The sequence below is a fragment of the Kryptolebias marmoratus genome, linkage group LG5, assembly GCF_001649575.2.
Source record: "Kryptolebias marmoratus isolate JLee-2015 linkage group LG5, ASM164957v2, whole genome shotgun sequence".
NCBI classification, from domain to species: domain Eukaryota; kingdom Metazoa; phylum Chordata; class Actinopteri; order Cyprinodontiformes; family Rivulidae; genus Kryptolebias; species Kryptolebias marmoratus.
In genome coordinates this window covers 23,071,952-23,094,971 of record NC_051434.1, presented here as the reverse complement: position 1 = coordinate 23,094,971, position 23,020 = coordinate 23,071,952, and the positions used below count along the sequence as shown (strand labels likewise).

The window sequence follows — 23,020 nt, the reverse complement described above, 5'->3', positions numbered from 1 at the left end:
ATCAGTCACTTGGAAAATATCCAGCAGCTTTGCAGTCTTCCACCAGAATGTGGGTGTAGAAACCAGCTGGTCAGTGCGTGGGATGCCTTGTTTACTGTTTCGGTGTGCTGGCACAAAATAACGGTATATTTCTTCAGTATCTCCACTGAGGAGCTCAGAGCGAAAATACATCCATTCTCAACATTTGTTGTGACCCTTTAAAGTGGCTAAATTTACAGTTGTTCAGATGAAACTTAGAAGTAATGAAGCAGATGTGTGTGTGTGTGTGTGTGTAATGGTGTGATGGTACACACACACACACACACACACACACACTGATAGAGGACAAAAGGACATTGGAGAGAACCCTGTTGACCCTCACCCGCTGGTACAGAATAGGGCCATAAAACGCATTAATTTCTCAGCTGAAATGTGGGGTTAAATACAGTTAAAAGCAGAGTCAATAGTCAAAGTCAATAAAATACAAACCACAAAGTTTTTTTTTTTTAACCTTCTAAGTATCTTAAAATCAGGCTTAAAAGAGTTTCTGTTGCATCCTCCAACCCTCCACCTGACTGATAAGCAAACTGAAGTGGGTCCAAATATTTTTTTTCTTTTTATCTAAACAAAAGGACCTCCATAACAATCATTTTAAATGACTTCATTACTAATGAGGTAAGGGCAGCCAGCCTGAAGTCATTCAGTGACTGGGCAGTCTTGGAACAAGGACCGAGTCTTTCCAAAGCTGAGGGACCCTATAAGTCTAGCGAGGCATGTTAAAAAACCAGATGTCTGCCAGCTGCAGGGCACAGTTTTTTAAGAATACAGCACCTTATGCCATCAGAACCTGGACATTTCCTCTCCTTGGTCTTTTGAAAAATGTTAAACACACTTCCCTTGCTAATATACTCTATGACACCTGGAGGTGCATTTTTACAACCAGAAAGGTCTTCAGTACAATCAATAATGATAAAACAATTGTGAAGTAAGTTAAAATCGTTAGCCAATTCCAAGGCAGACAAGGAATTAAGAGTAATCTGACCTCTTTTAGTCAGCATCCCCATCATGCTGCCCCCTCTCAAGCTGGCTGGGAGTTATTGAACCTGAACATATTTTCTACCCTCTCCTTGTACTTCACCCCAGCTGTTTTCTGTTCTTTTCTCATGTGTTTTTTAAGTATGCAGTACCAAGCCATACAACTCAATGTACATAGAAACTCTCAAAAGATTAAATCTTCTTAATGAAAAAAGTTGTACATTTTATTTTACTGTCAAAGTATGCAGCTCCCTTCTGGGATTTAACAATGGGTTGCAAAAGTATTCACTCCCCTCCCCCTAGCATTGTCTCTGTTTTGTTGGTTTACAACCCGGAATTTTAATGGACTCTTGTCAGGTTTGTATCTTTTGATTTACACACACACACACACCAAATACCTGAGCTTACAGAACTGTACACCTCTCCAAAACCAATACTTTGTGTCACCATTTTTTGCAGCAGTTCCAGCAACATGTTTCTTAGGGTCCATCTTCAAGAACTCTGTACATCTAACCGGTGGAATTTTTGACCGTTGTTCATGGCCAAACTGCTCCAGGTCCTTCAGATTGTGTGGCTGCTGCTTGTGTCCAGCAAATAAAACCAGCAGAGTGTTGCTTCACCTGTCCTGCTGGAAGGTGAATTTCTGTACCTGTCTCAAATCTCTGGAAGACTACAACAAATTTTTCTTTAGAATTTCTCTTATTTCCTCATCTTTTCTTCAACTACAACCAGTATCTCAGTTCCTGCTGAGGAAGAAAACATTCACATAGCAGGATGCTCCTACCACCATGCTTCCCTGTGGGGATGGTGTTCATTATTTCTCCACTGCACCTTCTTTCACATTTGGAGAGTCTCTTTTGGCAAATTTCAGCCTGCTTTATTTCTTATTTAATCAATGTATTTGTCCAGACCTCTTCCATGAAGCCCAGCTCTGTGCAGCTTGCAGTGGTCCTTTGGACAGATCCTCTTGTCTCTGCGGAAGAGCTGCCCAGCTCCATTAGGGTTATCTTTGGACCCCTGGATGTTTCTCTGATTAATGTCCTCCTTGTCTGGTCAGTCAGTTTTGATGTACAACTCCCTCAAGACAGGTTTGCTGTGGTGGCATTATCTTTCCATTTCCTAATAATGGAGCTCTGTGGGATGTTCAGGGTTCTGGGATATTTTTTATAACTTAACCCTGATCTGTACTTCTCCACAACATTGTCTCTGACTTGTTTTAAGAGTTCTTTGGTCTTCATGATGTAACTTTCTTGGTGGTAGATCTTACTACTTTGAGGTGTTGGACTGATTCTGGAGTCTTATCAGTGCAGGTGTATGTAAACTACGATCATCTGACACTTAAATCACTCACAGGTGGATCTTATTTAACTAATTATGTGACTTCTGAAAGTAATGTTGAGGCTTCAAAGCAAAGGAGGTATGCTCACACCACATTTCAGTTTTATATTTTTCAGAATTATTTAAAACAATGCATTTTTCCCCATTTAACTTTATTAGCCAAGATTATTTTATGTAGGGCCTTTACTTATATTTAAATTGAAAATGCATTTAAGTTCCATATCATAAGGCAGCCAAATGAATAAATACCAGGGGGTGAATACTTTTTTAACCTATTGTAATAAATGTCAGTCTTCATTTTTTTTCTTGCAGTGTAAGCTTTATGGGAGTGGGTGGGATTTCTAATGCAGTACAGTTCAACAGAAAACGCTTATACCCATGGTCTTAGGAGAGAGAAAAAGAAAATCTTAATAGCAACTAGGTACTAAGATGTTATTAAGAAGTCCCTGTCACAATAAATGCTCGTATTGAGAAAATCTGAATGCTGAATGAATTTCTGAATACTAATCTAAATCTATTTACAACAATTTTACATAAACCATTCTCAGTAGCTGTGGAGTAGAACATGAATGTTATCACCCACAAATGTATTGTGTTGTAAAGGAAAACATAAATGTTCATATTTCTTAACCATTTTCCTTAAAATGAATTGACCAGGGAATCCTGTAAAATAAGTTGTTTTTTTTCTCCACAGATCCTTATAGTGAGAAGACGGAAGACTCACACAATCAGCTGAGCCAGAAGAACATCAGTATGAGTGACAGCAGTACTGGATGGTTGAAAGGAAATCCTCCACACAACATAAGTCGTTAAGGCTGGATTATTCAATGCTACTGTTTTATATTTGGTGGCATTATTCAGTCTTTTGCCCAGCAATAGAGTTTAAGTCAATGAAGGAAACATTATAATGTCTGCCAGTCAGATAGTGAATAAATAAAGTGATTGAATTACCAGACAATAAACCCAGTTAATGATTTGGCTTTAAATCTGTAGCCTGGTTCAGGCAGACGTAACCCAAGTGTCTACCTGGGCTTTCCTTCTATTTTATGGAGGCCTTGCATAGTCAGTTAATGACTGGGGAGCAGTCCGGAGGTCCAGAACATCACCAACCAGAATCTCCTCAGTGCAAATCTCCCTCCCAGCCCTGTCTGCAACAGCAAACCAGTTCCTCAAAACCTCATGGAGCGCCACAGCAGCTCAAGCAGTCTAGAAGACAAAACCCTGAACGTAAACGCCTGCGTCACCAAAGGCAAAGTGTTGACTTGGATACAGTACTGGAACCCAAACAAGAAGCAACAGCAGCAGCAAAACAAACTGCAATTTCCAGTTTGTCATCAGGAGTCTTACGGACTTCAGCAGATCCCACTACGGAGTCCACATCCGAAACCCAGGAGGACAACCCCAAACAGAAACGTGAGCGTAAGCCTCAGAGACCAGGAAAATATGTTTGCACTTATTGTGGCCGTGCATGTGCAAAACCTAGTGTCCTTCAGAAACATATTCGCTCCCACACAGGTGAAAGACCCTATCCCTGTGCCCCATGTGGCTTCTCTTTTAAGACCAAGAGTAACTTGTACAAACACCGAAAATCACACACCCACCGGGTAAAGGCAGGTCTGGCACTTGGGGAGACGGAATCTTATGAGGATCAAATCACTGAGTCAGAGGATGAAAGCAAACAGCTGTCCTCTGTTTCATCCCTCACAGAGAGACAAAGCAATGCAACCTCAGTTAAGAGTCATGAAATAGCGAAAGATTGCACAGGAGGAAGTAATGACTCCTATGCAGTAAAAAAGAGACTGGCCCTCCGTCTGAGTAGAGGGAAACATGCTCTGCAAGACTCATCGGATCAAAAGATCTCATCTCTAACATTAGGTAGTAAAGGCAGTACAGAATCTGGCTACTTTTCACGTTCTGAAAGTACTGAACAGTCACAAGACAGTCCCCCAAACACAAGTGCCAAAAGCTATGCGGAGATCATCCTCGGTAAATATGGACGTCTTGGACAACTACAGAGGATGTCTCATCACCAGAATCAGAATGTCTCTGGTGAGGAGGAAAAAAACATCTCATTCACTGTACCTAAAAAGCAAGTTATTGACCATATCACCAAACTTATTACCATCAACGAGGCGGTTGTGGACACCAGTAAAATTGACAGTGTAAAACCAAGGAGATTCTCACTGTCCAGAAAGAACAGTTCAGAGGCTCAGAGGAGTCCAGGTGTGAAGGAACAGCTTATTCACAGCCCTAAAGCTGGAGATCTGGGTTATAAAAGTACTGGTTCCATCAGCATGGGAGTTCCATGTGAAAAATTTCATCATCCATCTCTTAAAGCAGAGCAAGTACCCAGCCAAATTTCCACTGCCTCCCTAGTTAGAAGTCACTCAATGCCATCTGCGTCTAGTTCATGTGATGCCCCCAGTGTTGGTTCAGGCAAATTCCGCTTGAGTCAGTCCTTTGATGAACAACAGCCTTCTGGGACTCAGGCATCCCGTCGATACGGAACATTAAGGAGGCAGCCAGCAATCGAAATCCCACTAGGTACTGAGCTAACAAAAGAGGAATATGACTCTTCTCATTCATTTTACCCCCAAAACAAAAGCACTGTTGCTGAACACAAGCAATACCTGCCACAGCCATATGAATGTGAAGCCTGCGGTACTGGCTGCAAGGACTGGGAAGGTTATAAGAAACACAAACAAAACCTGTGCTTTGCACATCATCCTCAAATTGAGATGGTAATGGGTCAAATGGAGCCCTCACAGTTAAGTAACCATTCAGTCAGAGCAGGAGCATCAACAATCCGCAAGAGAAGGAAAGAGGAGAGTTTTGAGTTTGATGACCCCTCTTCTTTGTTGCCCTTGTCAGGAGAGTGTAAAACTGAACGTTGTGGAGCTAATGAGAGCACCAGAAGGTCTGCTCTGCAAACCTGTTCGGTGATTCAACACACAAGTTCATTTGAAAAACAAGAATCTTTTTGCCATGATAATCAAAGCCTGGAGAAAACAAAGAACTCACCACCACATGAAGAATATCAGCTGGCCTCTAAACAACAACCCCAACACCAGGCAACAAAACATACAGCCCGAAAGCTGGTTCGCCAAAACAACGTGCAGGTTCCAGAAATACTTGTGACAGAAGATATTCCAGTAGATATTCCAGAGACCTCATTGGAGTCAACCAACATGGCAAAAAATTTAGAGAAGCTTGATGAATTTCATTGGCCACTGCGGAGTCCTTCTTTAGCGCAGCTTCCTATTGAAAAGCTTCCACCAAAAAAGAAGCGTTTACGTTTAGCTGAGGCTGCACAGTCCTCAGGTGAATCCAGTTTTGACTCCATATCTCTGCCCCGTAGCCCTGGTCAAGACAGTAGTGCGTCATTTGCATCCAGTCGCTCTACATCTTATGAAGAACCAAACAGAGCAGACATGGAAATGGCAACATCAACACCACTGAGGAGATCAAGAGCTCCTCACATGCTGACAGTGCCTGGGGTGCATCAGCACAGAGAGATGAGGCGCTCAGCATCTGAGCAAGCCCCTCATGACCCACAACCAAGTATCCTAATGGCTGAGACCCGCAGTAAGTCTTTTGATTATAGTTGCCTCTCTCCTGAGCGCTCTGCAGTTGGCTGGAAGGAAAGAAGAAAATGCCTTCTCACGAGACAGGCAGCAATCAGAGATCGAGAAGAGCAAGACGACCAGTGTACCATCCTGAACCGTAGTCCTGAACATGTCAGTCCGAGCAGATCATCTCAAGCAAACCCCAGTTCTGTTTACTACAGCAGGTCATCCTCCTCCCCTTTATCTAGTGGCAAATGCCTAAGTAATCCAGAGGGACCCCACTGCAAAGACATTTTCTCTCAATGGAAACTGAGTCAAAATATTCAGTTGATGGCAAGCACAGAACTCCCCAAAACCTCTGACCTTTCTGTAGGTGTAATGAAGGAGGCCTCATGCATCCAAGCCCCACAGCCCAGTCCTACATATGGAGCATCAGGGGCAGCCAGAGCCCACTATCTCCCCATGTCTACAGGGCTGAAGCTAGAGATTCCCACACAACATAAATATTCAGAGGTTCAAATGGGTCACTCCCACATCCAGCAACCTGTTCCTCACATTACATCCAGTTTGGAACTCTTGAGGCCCCTCACATCTCCAGCAGTTGCAGTGCGTCTCCAAACAGACACCCTGTTCCCAGCATGTGCAATATATACTACTCTCTCTCAGTCCACCTCGCTGAGGCCCCAGGAGGCTGTTGATGCCGTTTCTCCCTTTATAAGTATTACAGCAGCTGAATACAGAAACCACAAAAACAGGAGTTTAGATCTGCACCTGTGGTCTGATGATGGCCTGAGGCTGCCGGGCTCTGGGGGCAACAAACGCATGCTTTCACCTTCAAACAGTATTGAGCTCCATCCTGAGTCCCAACAACAGCAGAAAAGAGTAAAAGAAGAAGAGGAGGAGGAGGAGGATGAGGAGGAGGTGGGATGTACTGGCCCAGCAGCAGTTGACAGATTCAATCAAGAGCTCAAAGAGGAAAGCCAGTCATGTTTACCAGATGTTTGTTGTTCCATCTCAAGCGTTGAAGCCTCGTTCCCAAGTCTGCTCTCCAGCACCTGTAATAGCTGGTGCTATTTGAACTACATTAAGCCAAACCCTTCTGCTCTGGATGAACAGAAGCCCTCAGTGTATTCATCATGGTCTACCAGCAGCTATGACCCCAACCCACCTGGGCTCTCCAGTAAAACAGCTCTCTCTCTGCTGCACTGTAAGCAGAGGCTCAGTCCCACCATTTACACCACATCCCCCATGTCAGTGAGGATGGCTGAAACCAGGGAGCCTGAGGACGACACTCCGGTAATGATTATACCCGTCTGTAAATATATGTCATTATTGTTCTTAGATAAAACTGATCAAAACATAAAAAACAAGATATCTTTGAGAATGTAGACCACCCAAGGGTGTTAGGACAGCAAAGGTTGGGTTACCACTATTAACTTTACATTTACTAAATTCCAATCAGGATTTTTTTTTGACATGACATACTGGCTACAATATTATGAACATACAGTCAAAAATAAAACTGCCACTTATTATTTAGTTTATTGAACAAGGACATTGCACATTATTTAACATTACTGTAAATGTTGTTCTTGGACAAGTGTTAAAAAGTCACACTAAAAACAAAATGCTAATTCATCGTATTAAATAGAAATTAAACGTAAGTATTCAAACGCTAAACGTCAACATCCTACCCAACAAATAAATGTCATTACATGCTAAAAACCACAAGACAGAAAATACTGCAATTATCAAAAAAAAAAAAAAGCATCCATTAACAGAAGTATATTAAGAAGAACCAGATATTAACTGACACTAGCAGCAATGACAGACCTCAGTAATGTTGAACTATTTATTTCACTAAGAGTTAAAAAAAAGAAATGTACAGTATGTGTGCAGTTATCCTACAGAACTGAATTTTTACCAAAAACGGTTAGGTGTTTACTCATGTAGAGCACCATGATTTCCACAATATGGAAAATGTGGAACTAGAAAAACTGAATTTATTACAAAACATGAAATGTTGTGAAAGTTGTTAAACTAAATGTGATCTAACAAACCTGGGTTTTGCCAGTAGTGAAGTGTGTCCACACACACACGTGCTGCTCGCTCATACATACAGTCCAGCTTGATTTCTCCAGACTGGACCCAGTACATTTTGTTTTAATAGTTTATTTTTGAATATTTTGTAAAGAAGTGCCCAAATTTAAATTACTATAAGTTATTAAATTATTATTAATCTCATATCCTTACACTGTAATCTTTACTTGAGAGGGTTTGTCATGTAAAGACAACCATTTTATCAGATCATATATAATAATTTTTGTGACATTTGTGACTTTTTTATTATAAAATATAAAATTCAGAGGCATGCAAATAAATGAAGTTTAATTCAGCCCAGTGTGCTGAGTTGTTCCCCTGCTGAGATCTGGTTCACCACCTGTGGATTCCATGCCATCAAGCTGTTTTCCCTTATAAAGTGTACAAATGTTGGCATAGAAGAGTAAAATTATCAGGATATATACACCATGAGATACATCAAGTTGACATTTGACAAATATGAGATCTTGTTTTCCTAATGACCAACACAGGAAACTGCCTTTATTGGTGATGAATGGGCAACAGGATGAGTTTCCCCTGATATAAAAGGAAAAAGGGATGGGAAAGATGCACTTAAGGGGAAAACAAAGTAAAACAGGTGGGGAAGCAGATATTGATGTAGAAACACAACTTGACACAAAGGGGATCCTTGCCATCTGAAAACAACTCCAGCATCAAAAATGTCACAGACTATTTTATAAACTTTTACAGCACTGTCAATGTCGTATTATACCATTACTCCAGTTGAAATATTATAATATTCCTGCAGGAAGTGCTCCAGGCTGCAGTCACTGCAGTTAGCCTCTTCTGCTGGTAGCACTTACAAATACTGGTTAAAACTTCTTTTTTATTATTGGCTTTATTCTGGGCCTTTGCTAGTTAAATGAACTTTAATGTTGGTGTAAAAGCCATCGTTAGTTCCTAATTTTTGTTTCTCTGGACACTCTGGAGCAGACTTGGTAAATTGGCTCATGTGTTTTTTGAGTTTAGGTGTCCAACAGCCCGTCCTGCAGCAGAGACCATGAGGGGATGGGAAAGGAACCACTGGCAACAGAAAGTGAGGAGAAAGAAGAGAAAGAAAGACCAAAGGAACAGGTCCGTCGGTTTTCCAGAAATAACCAGCCTCCTGAAGCTCTGATGTCGGAGAGCGGGTAAGCTGGAACCGTTAGTTTGACTGAAGACATGTCACAACAGTGTACCCTTCTTGGTTACACTGTTGACAGCTTGTGTCATGCTCAGTATAGTATGTTCTGGAAACATGTATGCCCACCATGTTGGAGAGGCTAAGGGTTTGCTGTTTGTGTTTTTTGTTGTTTTTTTTTTTTACCAACAGAGCCCGTCTGTTGTAGGGCTGAAGCCAGGAAACTACCTAGCTTCCTCTGCTCCTGCAGAGATTCATTTACACCAACCATCAGTGCCACTCACATGGAGCTGCACACCAGTGTGTGTGGCACTGACGAAATCAGGAGAAAATGTGTAGGTTCTGTACATTATGTCACCTGGTAGAGAAAACTCACCATACACTAAATTAAACTGAGTCCGTGTTGAAGAAAACATTGAGTAAAAAAGCATAAATAAGTGTATTGTTCTTTTTATTATGAATAAAGCAGTGTTCATACAGTAGGCAGGCTTTTAAAATGAATAAAACTGGTATGTTTTAGAGCTGAGGAGGATTAAACCTTTATGTTTTAGATTTAATTAATGAGTTCATTTACTTCAGTTTATTGGCTTAGGGCAATGCACAATAATCATCATATCAGTATTACATATGAGTGTACAAGTGCCACAATTAGCTCAACAGCTAAATTTTATTTGTAATTCTAAGGCAAGTAAAAGAAAGACATAATTCATTAGACAAATTTACACATACAACAAATCTCCATAAAACAATATACAATAAACTATGGACATATTTTATGAGTGAGTTGATTTTATCCAGTTTAATTTTCTTCATAAAGATTGTGTAATTGTTACATTCTCTGATATGTCTTGGTAATTTATGCCATGAACATTTCCCTCTACGATGCCACCTCTAGGTCTAATTCTGTTTTCTGTCCTGATCTAGCAGTTTAAGCTCTGGTGTTTATTTATTGTACTTCTAAATAAAATAACCTAATGGTGGAAGGGCAGTACCATTTAAAACCTTCAAACCAGGACATAAGTCACTGAAAGTTTGAATATTATACTTATTGATGATATTACAGTAGTGAGCAAAGGTTGCCTGTCCAAGATTGTAATTGTCCTTTTGATAGATTTTAGCACAGTTGTTGTTGTATACAACCAGGTTTTATGACAATGCGATATTTGAGAAAAGATTGTTGCATGCATAAATGTTTTTGTCGAGTGTAAAGTGAGAAAAGGTCTAATATGACGGAAATTCGCCAGGTGGAATTTTATTACAGTTGTAGTCTTTTTGGTATGTTCCCTAAATAGATGATTTGAATCAAAGAACTAAGGTGGTCGACAGGTGCAAACGCACAGCAAATGGCAGAACATGCTGCAAACACATGAACAACGCACACTCCAAAGCACACAAACACAAAAATTGAATGAATGTAAAGAAAAAATGCAGCAAAAGAAAAATGCTGGAATTACACAAAACAGACAGAAGCAAAAGGAAATATGCTGCAAAAAAAAGAAAAAACCTGCAAACTTACTCCACAGAAAGGAAGACTAAAATGAGAACAACCCATAAAAATATTGATAAAAATATAAATTGGTCAATAATTTTCAGATTTTGTTAAACAGCTCTAAAAGCTGGTGCAGTCTTCCAAAGTGTTGGTACAATCGACTGCTTTCTAGAAAAGTGTATCAAGTGAGTAACTGGTGCTGCATGAGCATCTTTATAAGGTTTTAGGAAACTGTTGTCAAGCCCAAACACATCATTTTAAAAACCACAGAAGTGTTTGCTTTCAGCTTTGGGTTTGAAAGAAATAACTGGCTTTTTGAAATAACCTGTTAATCCCTCAACTGAACCTATTTAAAATTATTAATGTCCTTTGTGTTTTTCATTTTAACCCAGTAATTTGTTTAGATTTTCCAATATAATCTTTCCATTTCCATTTGCACCGTCTATCAAGTCCAATGAAAAGAATCAGCTTTAACCTTACAAATCTGTTTGACCACTTTGTTCCTCAGTGAGGTGAATAAGGCCTGTTTTCAGAGGTTTTTTAAACCTTCTGTCAAGTTCCAAATACCAAATAAAGGTAGTGCTTTTTTACACTTCTTGGGAGCCACTATTTGTAGATAAATTTTAAACTTCCAAGTGTATTTAATGAAAAACTCTTTGATTGCTTTCCAGTATCTTGGCCCAGTCATGGTGTTGTAGGGTATCCTTCAGAATCTGTTGGTTACATTTAGGAACTATATTTAAATTCTAAGTAATCTAGTTAAATGATTTCTGTTTAATTTTCATGTACATAAAATCGGGTTATGACAGTTTTAGTACCCCGATTGTTAAAATCACCAGTCAAAACTTCCCTTTTATAATTACAGTGATTTAATATAGTCTTGAGTTGTTCATAAAATGTTTCTTTAGCGGACAGAGGTTTATATATACTTATAATAGTGAAAGACAAAATCATCACACTTTTAACACATTTATAACAGTTTCCTGCAATAGAAAAGGCAAAAATAAGCAATAAGTACTAATATTTGAGACTAACGAAAGCTTAAAGGTTTGGCAGTTCTATTCAATAGTTGGTCAACAAGCAAATCTGTGTACCTATTTTTGTTGTTAAAGTCCAAAACACAAAAACAATTAAAAGCCTAGCATTCCATGTCAAAATTCATATTGCCCACCACCTACCATGTGTTGGAGATTTCTCTCAACTACTACTGTTATAACGGAGCTTAAATTTAAACTCAATATTTGTAAAACTTGATGAGTTGTAGCCATTTTTGTGTTGACTAAGGTCGATAAAATGGCCATCTTGAATTGGATTGACTCTAGTTTATCAGTTGAAGATCTACATCTAGTGGTTGTTTTCTGGGAGATGAAATAAAATTCATCCAGAGGTTCCTGAGGAAAGAGGTAGACATCTGCACAAACACACAGGCGAAAACAGGATCGCCTGCCTTTTGCCTTTTGGTGGTGGGCAGTAATTATGCCTGTAAAGCTTAATTATGCTTTCAGAATGATTAATGTCATGTAGGTTGTTCTCTGCCCATGACTACAGTACTTCAGATAATTTTTTAAATTGATATTTTTCCTTATGTTGGGAAAAATATATATTTATATATATATACAGATAAGAACAAAAAAAATAAGAATTTTAAAATATTCATTCCAATAGGTGGATATAATGTAAAATTAACCATAGATGAAAATACAAAATAGGGAGATCATGAACATGGCTAATAATCCTCCCAAAACAACTTCAGCACATCTTTTATTTACCATTGTTGACCATTTCTTTTCAGTTTCAATCTTTGTACAATACAAGCAACGTTTATCGTTGATAGAGTCAGGATAAATCTGGCCAAATGTGAGAATAATGGTAAAAACGTCTCCACTGTTGTCATAGTTTCCGTAGCGGGCCTGTAGTAAGTAAGCAGTGATGCCATGTTTGTTGAGTCCCGATCATTTGGAGAGTAATGGTACATAAAGTGGCACTGAACCATCGTAGTGCAGACATCAGAGATGGTACAAGAAACTAGACAACAGGACACATCAGTCACTAGTGATCACCATCCTCGTTTGGAGGAGGATACACAGGTTTTTTAATAGCTTATTTTTTCTAACAGCCTTAACTGAAAATAAGTAGAGGAAGATGCAACTACAGCCCTTTACACCAAAGCAACGCAGGAATGACAGGCTTAAAGAGCTTGTTGTTTGTTTCAAATCAGCAGTGTGGAAAGGTTTCACATTCCTGTTGAGCCATGGCAGCATTGGAGACTGGGAAGTGGATTTTTTGAAAACTAAAAGGGTCTGAATTTGTGGACTTTGAAAAAACCTCTGGTGTCCAATAAAGATCATTAAATATGTCACCAGTGTATGAAATGTGCATTGGCTGAGAAGCAGCTGTTGGTGACCACTTGGTAAACTGCATTCATGAAGAAGTCTCCAAAATGTCTCAAAACATTTGTGGGTCCTTCATTTTTGTGTGTAAGTGTGTAGTCTTGTGGTCTGAATTTTGAACATGTTCAACAAAAAAAAAATTGTCGTAAAATAATGGGCATCTCAAACTTGACTCAAGAGCACTAAAACTGTATTTGGACAGCTTCTCTGACAGAAAACATATCCAGGTCTAAAAAGATGTCAATAATATGTTGCATTTACTAATTTCATATTTTAAAGCTGGTCCAAATCTACCTTGCTTCATTTCAACAGTGTACTGCAGTAGACAGACTTCCATTCACACTTTCGCCTGGTGTCACTTTAGAGTTGCCAATTATCCAAACTGCATGTTTCCAGTTTGTGGAAGAAGCCACAGGTTGCAGCTGGGTTCGAACCTTAGACCTTCTTGCTTCAGCCTACCACCCACTTCAGTGGGTGTTTAATTACAATGTAAATGGTGACCATAGTACTGGGAAATACCAATCATAGAAGTGTGTTGAAGCTCAGTCATGCACTAAAATTTGAACATCTCTTTTTCTCTAGTTGATGGAGGTGAAGTAAGCAGAGTATTCTGATAGAGACAATATTTTGTTGAGTGGAGGAAACGGAATCGTTGAAATGGGACAGAAGCCATCGAATCAATGCTAACAGGAAGAGTCATCAATGACCCCCATGTTTTGGTGAAACTCAGGATGAAAACACCCCCCCAGATGAGTGAGCAGGTCATTCGAATCAAGCCCGCTGGTGTGTCGTGATAGCTCTCAGAAATAAACGCTGCAGCGGCTCGAAACCTGCGAGCGCAGAGAGGAGCCATCTGCACGTCTTGTTTTCTGCTTTGAGTGTTTGCGCACACATTCCTGTTGTGACTCAACGTCGCAGCCTTCCTGAAAGTGTGACTCATCCTCACGCCTGCTCACTCTATCTTTTCTCCGTCTGCTCAGTCTGTCTGAGGTGCAAAAAGACAAAACGGAGGCAGCAAGGTCACCAAATGTTGCCGGGTTTTTTTAAGCTGGTAATGGGGAATCTGAGAGCATTCAGCCTGCTGCCTTTAGTGTGAATGAAACACCTTCGGATATAAAACCTGGGCAGGAGGACGGTGTTCAGGCATGACAGTAAACATGTGTTTCTCTTTCTTCACCTTGAAGGTGTTCCAGGACTAAAATCCTGCTGACTTTGTCCAGCTGCACAACTTCTGGTGAAATTGGAAGAAGAAACAGCTGATTAGAACCAAAATCATTGTTTGTCATGGAAATGTGTTTTTATCCCCTGCCACAGAAAGGGATTTTGTCTGTGTGTGTGTGGTTTTTTTTACCGTGGTGTTAGCAAAATATCTCATGAAACCCTGGCTGGATTTTGATGAAACTCCCAGGAAGTAATTACTGGATGTACATTTACAGCTAATAACCTTTCAGAGTCATCCCAGTTCAAGATGACCACTACAGCCAACACAAAGACGGTTTTATCTCTGTCAGTTTTAGGGATTTTGAGCTAACTTTGATGTGGCAGTAACTGAGAATCTTTCACACCAAGATCCCACAATGTTGCACGAGATTGGGCTTAAAATCATTTACAAGGTTTGACCCAAACTGCTATAACGCCTTCTCCTCTCTTAGTCTAAAAATCTGGCATGAAAGGTGGTGGGTGATATGCACTGAGCCTTTAATTACTTTCTGTTTTTTCATATTGATTTGTAGCAGCAGCTGGTTGGGGCCAGGGGTTCCCTCCCTCGCCAGCCTGTTTTTATTGGCTGGCTGCAGCACAACTCCCCAGACCTTGAGCTGTATCGTAGACACCCTCCTGTTTGGACTTCGAGGTGGTGTGAGCTGTGACGAGGTTTTCAGGCACTGGGACGGCAATGGGAAGGCGGGGGTGTGTGATTGGGCTTATGAAAGCAGCTCTGTTGAAGTTGAAGTGGGTGCCTCGCTGAGGGACCCTCAGTGTACATAGAGGGGTGGACCCACTGCCCAGTGGCCACAATGTTAGCTCCATGTGCAGATAACAGATCCAGGCTGCTTACAGGTGCTGAGATGGCCACAGAGAAACACGAAAGTGCAAACTAAACACTGTCGTTTTCCCACAGATCTGAGACACAGGTCAGAGACGTGCATGGTGGAGGTGGAGGGAAGTGTGGATGTAAGGAAGTGCTCTCCACACAATCTCCTCACTGCAGCAGCACTCGAACACCTGCAGGTAAGAGGAAACACTGAAACTCCCTTCAACACTGATTCTGCAGTAAATTCACCACAAACTATTCTGTGGTGTTTCCAGGGAGCCTCGTTGAACACCTGACACCTGAGTCTCACAGAAAAGAAGCCAGCTCTCATCCAGAAGACACACATGAAGGTCTGCTGTGTTCCTGTAGCCACATTTATAGTTTCATTGGAAACTCTCTCCTTAAATCCTCTGATAAAGTAGCTTTTTTTTTACTTTTGCTAGGTTGTCATTGAATGATTTAAAATACATTTACAGTTTGTAAGGCCATTCAGAATTATAATACACAATAAGGATGGAGACAAAAACTAACAGACAAAAACTAGAGAAATTGTGTTTTGCAGTGTAAATTTCTTGAAGGTGCTAAAACCGAGTTGTTAAAGTTAAAACAAGCAGAACAGAGGCTAAAATGAGCACAACCCAGGCTTGAGTAAGCACAACACAAGCTAAAAGCAGCAGAGCAGTAGCTAATATTAGTAGAGCTTATGCCAGATTAACAAAACTGTAGCCTAAAGGTGAAATGTTAAAAACTTCTGTAAAACATTCCAGTGGCCCATTTCTCTGATGAAATGTTAATGACATGTTTTTAGAGTTTTTGTGTTAAAATGGGGCTCAGATTGGGGCTGATTGTGTGGGCGGAGTTACCTCCTTGGTTGGTTTGGCAGAAGGAGGCGGGGCCAGCTGTGGCAGACCTGTAGGACACTGAGGAAGTTACTGTCACAGTGCTTATTAGGGAACCAAGTTTTATTAACAAGTTTGAAAACACTTTAATGTTTTAATATTTTTTGTTTGGAGGGCTGCCGTTGAGAACTTGAGCCCCACATTTCACAAGGGGAAGCTTTACAATTATGTCACACAGTCTTCAAAGGAGTTTCTCATCCAGATGTGGGTGTGTCCAGAAAACCTTCAAAGGATGCATCTTAATCAGATGCACAAACCCCTTCAGCTGAGGAGCAGCGGCTCTGCTCCAAGCTCCCTGTTTTTTAAGCTGAGCCCTGTCACCCTACAAAGGAAGCTCATTCTTGTATCCAGAATCTTGTTCTTCTGATCATTATTTATACCTCATGACCATAGGTGAGGGTTGCAGAAGAAGTCTTTCTTCACCATGACAGACTGAAGCAATGCCCTCATTACTGCGTTAGAGGCCATCAGTTCCATGTCCTGCTTGTGAACAAGACATCTCCTGCTTTGGATACACAGGGACCAGTCAGCCCTTAAATGCATCTCCAGTACAGCATACCCCTGCAGCACTTTCCACAGAATGCCTCAGGGAACACGGTCATAAGCCTTCTCCAGATCTACAAAACACATGTAAACTGGAGAGTCAAACTCCCTTGACCCCCTTAGCAACCCAAAAGGATGGAGATCTGGTCCACTGTTCCATGGCCAGGACAAAATTCACACTGCTTCTCCTGGATCTGAGGTTTAACAATCCGTCTGAGCCTCTCTTCCATTTTCCTGGAGTAAACTTTCCTGGGGAGGCTGAGAAGTGTGATCTCTCGATAATTGAAACACACTCACCGGTCCCACATTTAAAAAAAAAACCATCTTGTTCTGTTACTCTGTAGGTGTTGTCCCAGATGGGTCCACCATGAAAACCCCACATTGTCCAGAGTTTTTAGCGTCTTTAAGAGAATTTCATCCACCTATGGGGCTCTGCCATCCAGGAGCTTTTGAACTACCTTGGTGACCTCTGCCATGGTAATGGATCAAACATTCACATACATTGTAAAACACCCATTAGGTATCTGTTTAAGGAAGCCAGCAGATTGTGTTGAATCTTCACTTTGTCACAGTCTCCCATCCTGAGCAGTAACAACTCCCTTTAACAGGAAGAAACCTCCAGCAGAACCAGAACCAGAACCAGAACCAGAACCAGAACCAGAACCAGGCTCAGGATGGGTGGCCATCTGCCTCGACCAGCTGGGGTTTGAGAGGACAGGAAAGAGACAGAGACAAACACAGAATGATTGGTCCAGGAGTTTCTACTGGAAGAAAGACGAGGAAAAACATGTTAATGATAGAAAAAAAATACAAATACAAGCCTGGAAAGTAGAGCAATTAAAGAACAACGTATGCATCTTCCCCCAAGTCTTCTGATTCTGCCTCCTTACAGGTGGACATTGTGGCCAGATTAAGGAGGTCCTCAGAGTGCTCCTTCCACCACTCAACAATATCCCCCAGTCCGGGTCAGCCGTTCCCCATTCAAGCCCAGCAGAACCAGAGACAGGTCCCACTTTTCCTTTCTGAGCTGCTGAACAGCTTGCCAGAACCTCCTTGAGGCCAAACAGAAGTATTTCTCCATGGCCTCTCCGAATTCTTCCCATGTCTGAGATTTTGCAAGCTGCAGTCCTTCTGGTCACCCTGTACCTGTCAGCAGCTCCAGGAGTCCTGCTTCCCTGGAGCCAGCTTGCCATGGGAGACCGCATCAGGGACTAACGCCACAGACAACATGGTGGTCCTCCAACCCTTCTACCATTTTAGGGTGACAATTTTGTAACAAAGAAAAAAACTGTTCCTTCAATAGATACAAATAATAAAATATGGTCCAAATCTGCCTATCATCTTTTCTAAAGTGTGCTCCAGAAGATTAAGTCATAAACCTGGGGGCGGATGCAAAGGTGGGTATGATGTTGGCAGAGGTGGCCAATGAAATAACACATACATTGAGCTAAAATCTGGTGTGGTAGCCAAGACAAACGCATATTCTGAGTGCTAACAGATTGTGCAAGACCTTTACCATTACTTATTTGGAGGTAACTCTGTCTGTTAAACCAGGTGATGGGATTTAATGAAACTTTCAGGAAATAATTCTTGAATGTACCACTACAGCTAAATGATTTTGGAAGCCAACCTAATTTAAGATGACCACAACAGCCAACTAACCTTAGAAAACACAAAAATTTCTATAATTTAGTTATTTTTATAGGTCTTTTGGAGTCAGTTCCATTCAAGATGGCTGCCACAACTAACTAACATTAGCCAACACAAAAACGACTAAAAATGTCAATGCAAGAGTCATTGACACCTCATCCTCTGAACATCTCAGAATATCCCGTTCAAACCCACATAATGTGATTTCCAAGGTTTGACCAAAGTGACTCCAACTCTGTCACTTCTCTTCGTGCGATGATCTAACTCTGTTCAAGGAATGCTAGGGCTTCCATTTCTAATCATGGTTTGTGACACTAATGTGTTTGCTGTTGTTGTTGTTGCAGGAGACTTTATAGACCGATTGAATTATCCAGTTCAACAAAAGGATGTTCAGGAGCTGGTAGAAAAAGTGGATATGGATGCAGCTCGGGACAAACCAAAGGACAGGTGTGGCAGACATGAAGGAGCTGAGGGGGAGAAAAGCCCAACAGGAGGCCAGCTGAAGGAGTTCACAAGCAGCTCCTCCCTGCTGCTCCCGTCCAGGGATGGTACCAAGAAGAGCTCAGCCAGCGCCAAGAGGGCTCTGTTCGCCCGCAGGCGCCTCAACGCTTCAGCATCAACGTCTCCCCCTCCCCACCCATCCCCCATGCTCTCCTGCTCCCCTGCTCCTCCTCCATCAGCCTCCTCATCCTCTGGTCCCGCTCAGTGGGAGTCTCCACTCAGAGTCCCGACCCCTGGTCAGAGCCTGGGGTCGGACTCCTCTGGGCCTCCATGTTCCACAGCTGACTGTTCTGTTCAGAGCCAAGCCTGTCGTCCTCTGAAGGACCAGCTGTCTGCAGAACGACTGGTGAGTGAAAACCCTCCAACCAGCACACCCACCTATTGTTTTATTTCCTCACTCTTGCAGAATTTGGGGTTTCTATAATTAAATCAGGTCTAAAAGTGGCTTCTGTTCAAACCGCGGTCGTCATTCACCCATGATTCCACCCACTTCTGTTAGTTTAGCCTCCAGTTTTAAATAAATCAGCTTCTGGCTCACAAAGCCAATCTTGTGTGGTTTGGTTCAATCCCAGAAAGTCAACATGTAGAACAAATATAGATAGTCAGGTACATATGAGGTTGTTTAATCCTTCACGTTTATTGGAAAAGGAAGGAAAGGCAACTCTCTTGTTTTATCAGTCAAACCAAACTGGTAGCTTCCAAGCCTAAAATAATGCAGGAGCGTTTGTAAATAGACATGTTTCCCACTGCGGATCATTAAAGACTGGAACCACATGTCGGTGATGTAAACAACACGACTGGAAGTCTGGAATCCTTGTAAGAAAAGAAAAGCTTGAACATCATCTCACCACCTCAGTACCTAAAAGAAAGTATTCACCTCCTTGGATGTATTAACCTTTTATTGCTCATGGTCAATATAAGAGGCAAACAAACAAACCCTTCAATGTCAAAGTAAAATCACATTTCTACAAAGTAATGCCAGGTAAATAAAAACATGTCATGTAAAATAATCCATTTTAGCCCCTTTAAAGTGTTTAAGTTGTGGGGTTTCTTTAAGCCTCAGTGGGGTCAAAGGTCAGACTTAAAAACACGATCAGGTAAAAAGACAGAACTAGGGGGAACAAGCAGCCAAAGGAAAGAGAACAGCTGAAAGCCTGGAGAACATTTTGGCACATTTTACATCATCACAGGTTTAGCTTCTCCGACCCCTGGCAGAAATGATGGAATCACCTCTGATTCATCTCAGAGGATGTTCTTTTCAGACCTACTTCTTAAAGTTTTCAATCCTGCAGCTTTGATGTCTTCCTTGGTCCACCAGTGTGCTTCTCTTTTACAACCTTCTCATGCTGTTTGTACTCAGTCCAGATTTTAGACCCTGGGAAAGACCAACATCTTTAGTACATTCTGTGATGATTTACCTTCTTGAAGAAGTTTCCTAATCCTCTCCTCTGTTTCAGCTGACACGTCTTGTGTTGCAGTCATGATTCATGTCAGTCCTCGTTGTGCAGCAGCTCTCCAAGGTGTGAGCATCTTCATTAACTGAAGAAGAATTAGCAGATTAAAGAGTAAAACAGTAACTGTGACTGACTACAACATTTATTTCTCTTTTTTTAAATTGTTTCTTAATACTAGAAGATCTGAATTTTGGAAAATGTGACTGTGATTTATTTATTTTTATACAAAATTAAACAATAGAAAGAACATCATCCAGAGTGGTGACTCCATCATTTTGCCCGGGGTTGTATGTGGGACACATACACAGATTATACTGCCACCTGCTGGCAGCACATTTCCTGCCTTTCTTTTCTACACCAAACCCAAAGCAGACCAGTTCACTCCACTCAGCTGTTCCTGAACATCAAACCTCATCTACTAACCTCCTTGTAATGCATTTAGCGTTCAGTTAGGTTATAGCTAGTAGCTTATAGCTCATTTTGCTTCTTTTAGCTATAATTCCAGTAGTTATTCAGCTCTCAGCAGTAGTTTTTGAATGCCTCTTGCTAGTTTGTCTCTTTGTTGTTGCAGTCTGCGAGTGACGTTGGACTGGTCCACATCAGCCCACATTCCACGCGGCCTCGAGGATCCAACAGCCTCCTGAGTCACCTCCCTCTGCACTCGCAGCAGCCCGGCAGGACTCCCAGCCTCCTGATTTCCATCGGGGGGATCCACATGATCCAGCCCAGGTCCACCCTCCCTCTGTACAGCCTGGTGGGCTGCCGAACAGCACCTGCAGCTGAGCCCCCAAATGGGAGGCTGGCTGTGACACACCAACCCAAACCCCCCAAAGAGATGGTGCTGCCCAGCAGCCGAGCTGCTCCGCAGACTTCTACAGCTTCAGGACAGGAAGAGGGAGAACGTTTCAGCGTCTAGCAGTCATCACATGATACGGACCAGCAGGTTTCCACAGGAACCCCCGCCCCCCAAGGCCAAAAAACGCCTCCTTCCTCTCAGACTCACCTCTGATCGGACCGAGAGTTTAAAGGGACAGTGCAACAAAACTGAGGAGTTTAAAGTCCAACAACAAAAAAGAAACACGAGCACTTGAGCACCGCTTCTGAATGATGTAATCATATGAATAATAATATTATATATAAATATGTATATCTATAGGCACTATGTTAGATATGCAGTATGTTTTGTAAATCTTTTTTACTCTTGTTTGATGTAATCTGTGTTAATTTATTTACATGCTAATATGCAAAATCTGTACAATATTATGCAACAGCAGCAGGATTGAAAATAGTTTTATTCACTTTTCCTATTTACAGCTCTAATGTACAGTTGCTGTGTTCATGTACTGTATTACCAAAACGAATGGAGAAAAACAACCACAAATATTTATTCAGACCAGTATTTTGAAGTGCAATTTTTTGTCAGGATTGTGAAGCGTCATTTTTAAAAGCTGTGATTATTGTTCTTATTTGTCTTTGTGTTTGAAGAAGCAGGGTTCTGATCAGCTGTTTGGTTTGGTAGGAGAACTTCTGTCAGGTTAACATGTTGGCTGTGAAATGACAAATGATTTGATATCCAGTGGAAACTTGTTTCATGTTTATGGTAGCTTTGGTAAACTTCAGTTTGTCATAAACTCACACACGTTTGCTTTCTTGTGGTTTCTGTTAACGACCCAGTCGTTTTCATGTTTGCCATTAAACTTCTCATTTTTACAGATTTATATTAAATCTGTGGTGTGCCTCAGTCTTTATTATTTTTTGTTTGGTCGGTTTTTAATCCAGTGAAATAAGGATGCTGGCCTTTTTGAAGTGGGGTTCTCCGGTACAGTTCTGAACAATTATTATCTTACCTGGTGTAAATAGCTCCTTGACCAACCTCAGGCACTGATGAGCTAATGGCTAGTCCGAGACCCAAGACCAAAGTGGATTGTTGTTGTCTCAGTATTTTATAGCTGTTCATGCAAGTTAAAGGCAGTTTTCTGTGAGTTTCACGTTACACAGTTAACACTCACTGCAGAAAGGCAGGAAGTGGACAGTTTTGTCTGTGTGTGTTAGTGTGTGTGTAGGTGTGTGTGTGTCTGTGTGTGTGTGTGTTAGTGTGTCTGTGTGTGTGTGTAGGTGTGTGTGTGTGTGTGTGTGTGTGTAGGTGTGTGTGTGTGTTAGTGTGTCTGTGTGTGTGTGTGTGTAGGTGTGTGTGAGGGTGTGTGGGTGTGTCTGTGTGTGTGTCTGTGTGTGTGTGCGTTGGTAAATGTGGTTTAGCAGGACATTTGGTCAGAATACACACCACACTAGAAGGACATTTTGGCTTAACAGGACAGGAGCGATGTCCTGCTAATTTTGGAAAAATTCTAAAAACGTAGAAGGGTTTCTATTGGTCCATTAACCCTAAATATGCAAAAAAAAAAAAGATGTCCGGTTTATACACATACACCTGATTTTGTGTATAATCTGTGTATCACCACAGCGCCCCCGGAGGCAGGTTGTGTAATAGCAGGACCTCATGAATATTCACACAGAGTTTTCTTCTGATTGGTTGTCTGCCGGAAGGTCCTGATAATTGTTACACTGTCCTTCTAATTCACGGGTGGCTATTTACACAGATTATGAGTTAGCAATATGATTATTCTATGCTATAAAACTGAAGATTTTATAAAGGTTTAGTTGGATGCCTAAACCCAACATTTTGTCTAACCTTGAAATGTATACAATACCTAAAAATATGGACAAATAAATATACATTTTGATCAAATATTGTTATTTTGAAACATTATGAAGACTAAATGTCTTCAAGACATTGAAACCTTAAAAGAGCCATTTTTCAGCACTTTATTTTTGTGCTCCACTGCTGCCATTTTGTTGATTATGTCATTGAGAGAACAAAAAGAGCATATGATCAAGCCCTGATC

At 41.2% G+C, this 23,020-nt stretch overlaps 1 protein-coding gene across 2 annotated transcripts in view; it reads left to right on the top strand.

Moving 5' to 3' along the window:
- The window catches only part of hivep3a (HIVEP zinc finger 3a), a 66,192-nt gene extending 45,011 nt beyond the window's left edge, over positions 1-21,181 (top strand). For both annotated transcript variants that reach the window (XM_025011117.1, XM_017438143.2), the window contains exons 3-8: positions 3,047-7,214; positions 9,009-9,169; positions 15,158-15,267; positions 15,346-15,420; positions 18,507-19,009; positions 20,689-21,181. In XM_025011117.1, coding sequence (XP_024866885.1) covers positions 3,399-7,214; positions 9,009-9,169; positions 15,158-15,267; positions 15,346-15,420; positions 18,507-19,009; positions 20,689-21,033 — 5,010 coding nt within the window. In that variant the 5' untranslated portion in view covers positions 3,047-3,398 and the 3' untranslated portion in view covers positions 21,034-21,181. The remainder of the gene's footprint in view (positions 1-3,046; positions 7,215-9,008; positions 9,170-15,157; positions 15,268-15,345; positions 15,421-18,506; positions 19,010-20,688) is intronic.
- Positions 21,182-23,020: the final 1,839 nt, after the last annotated feature.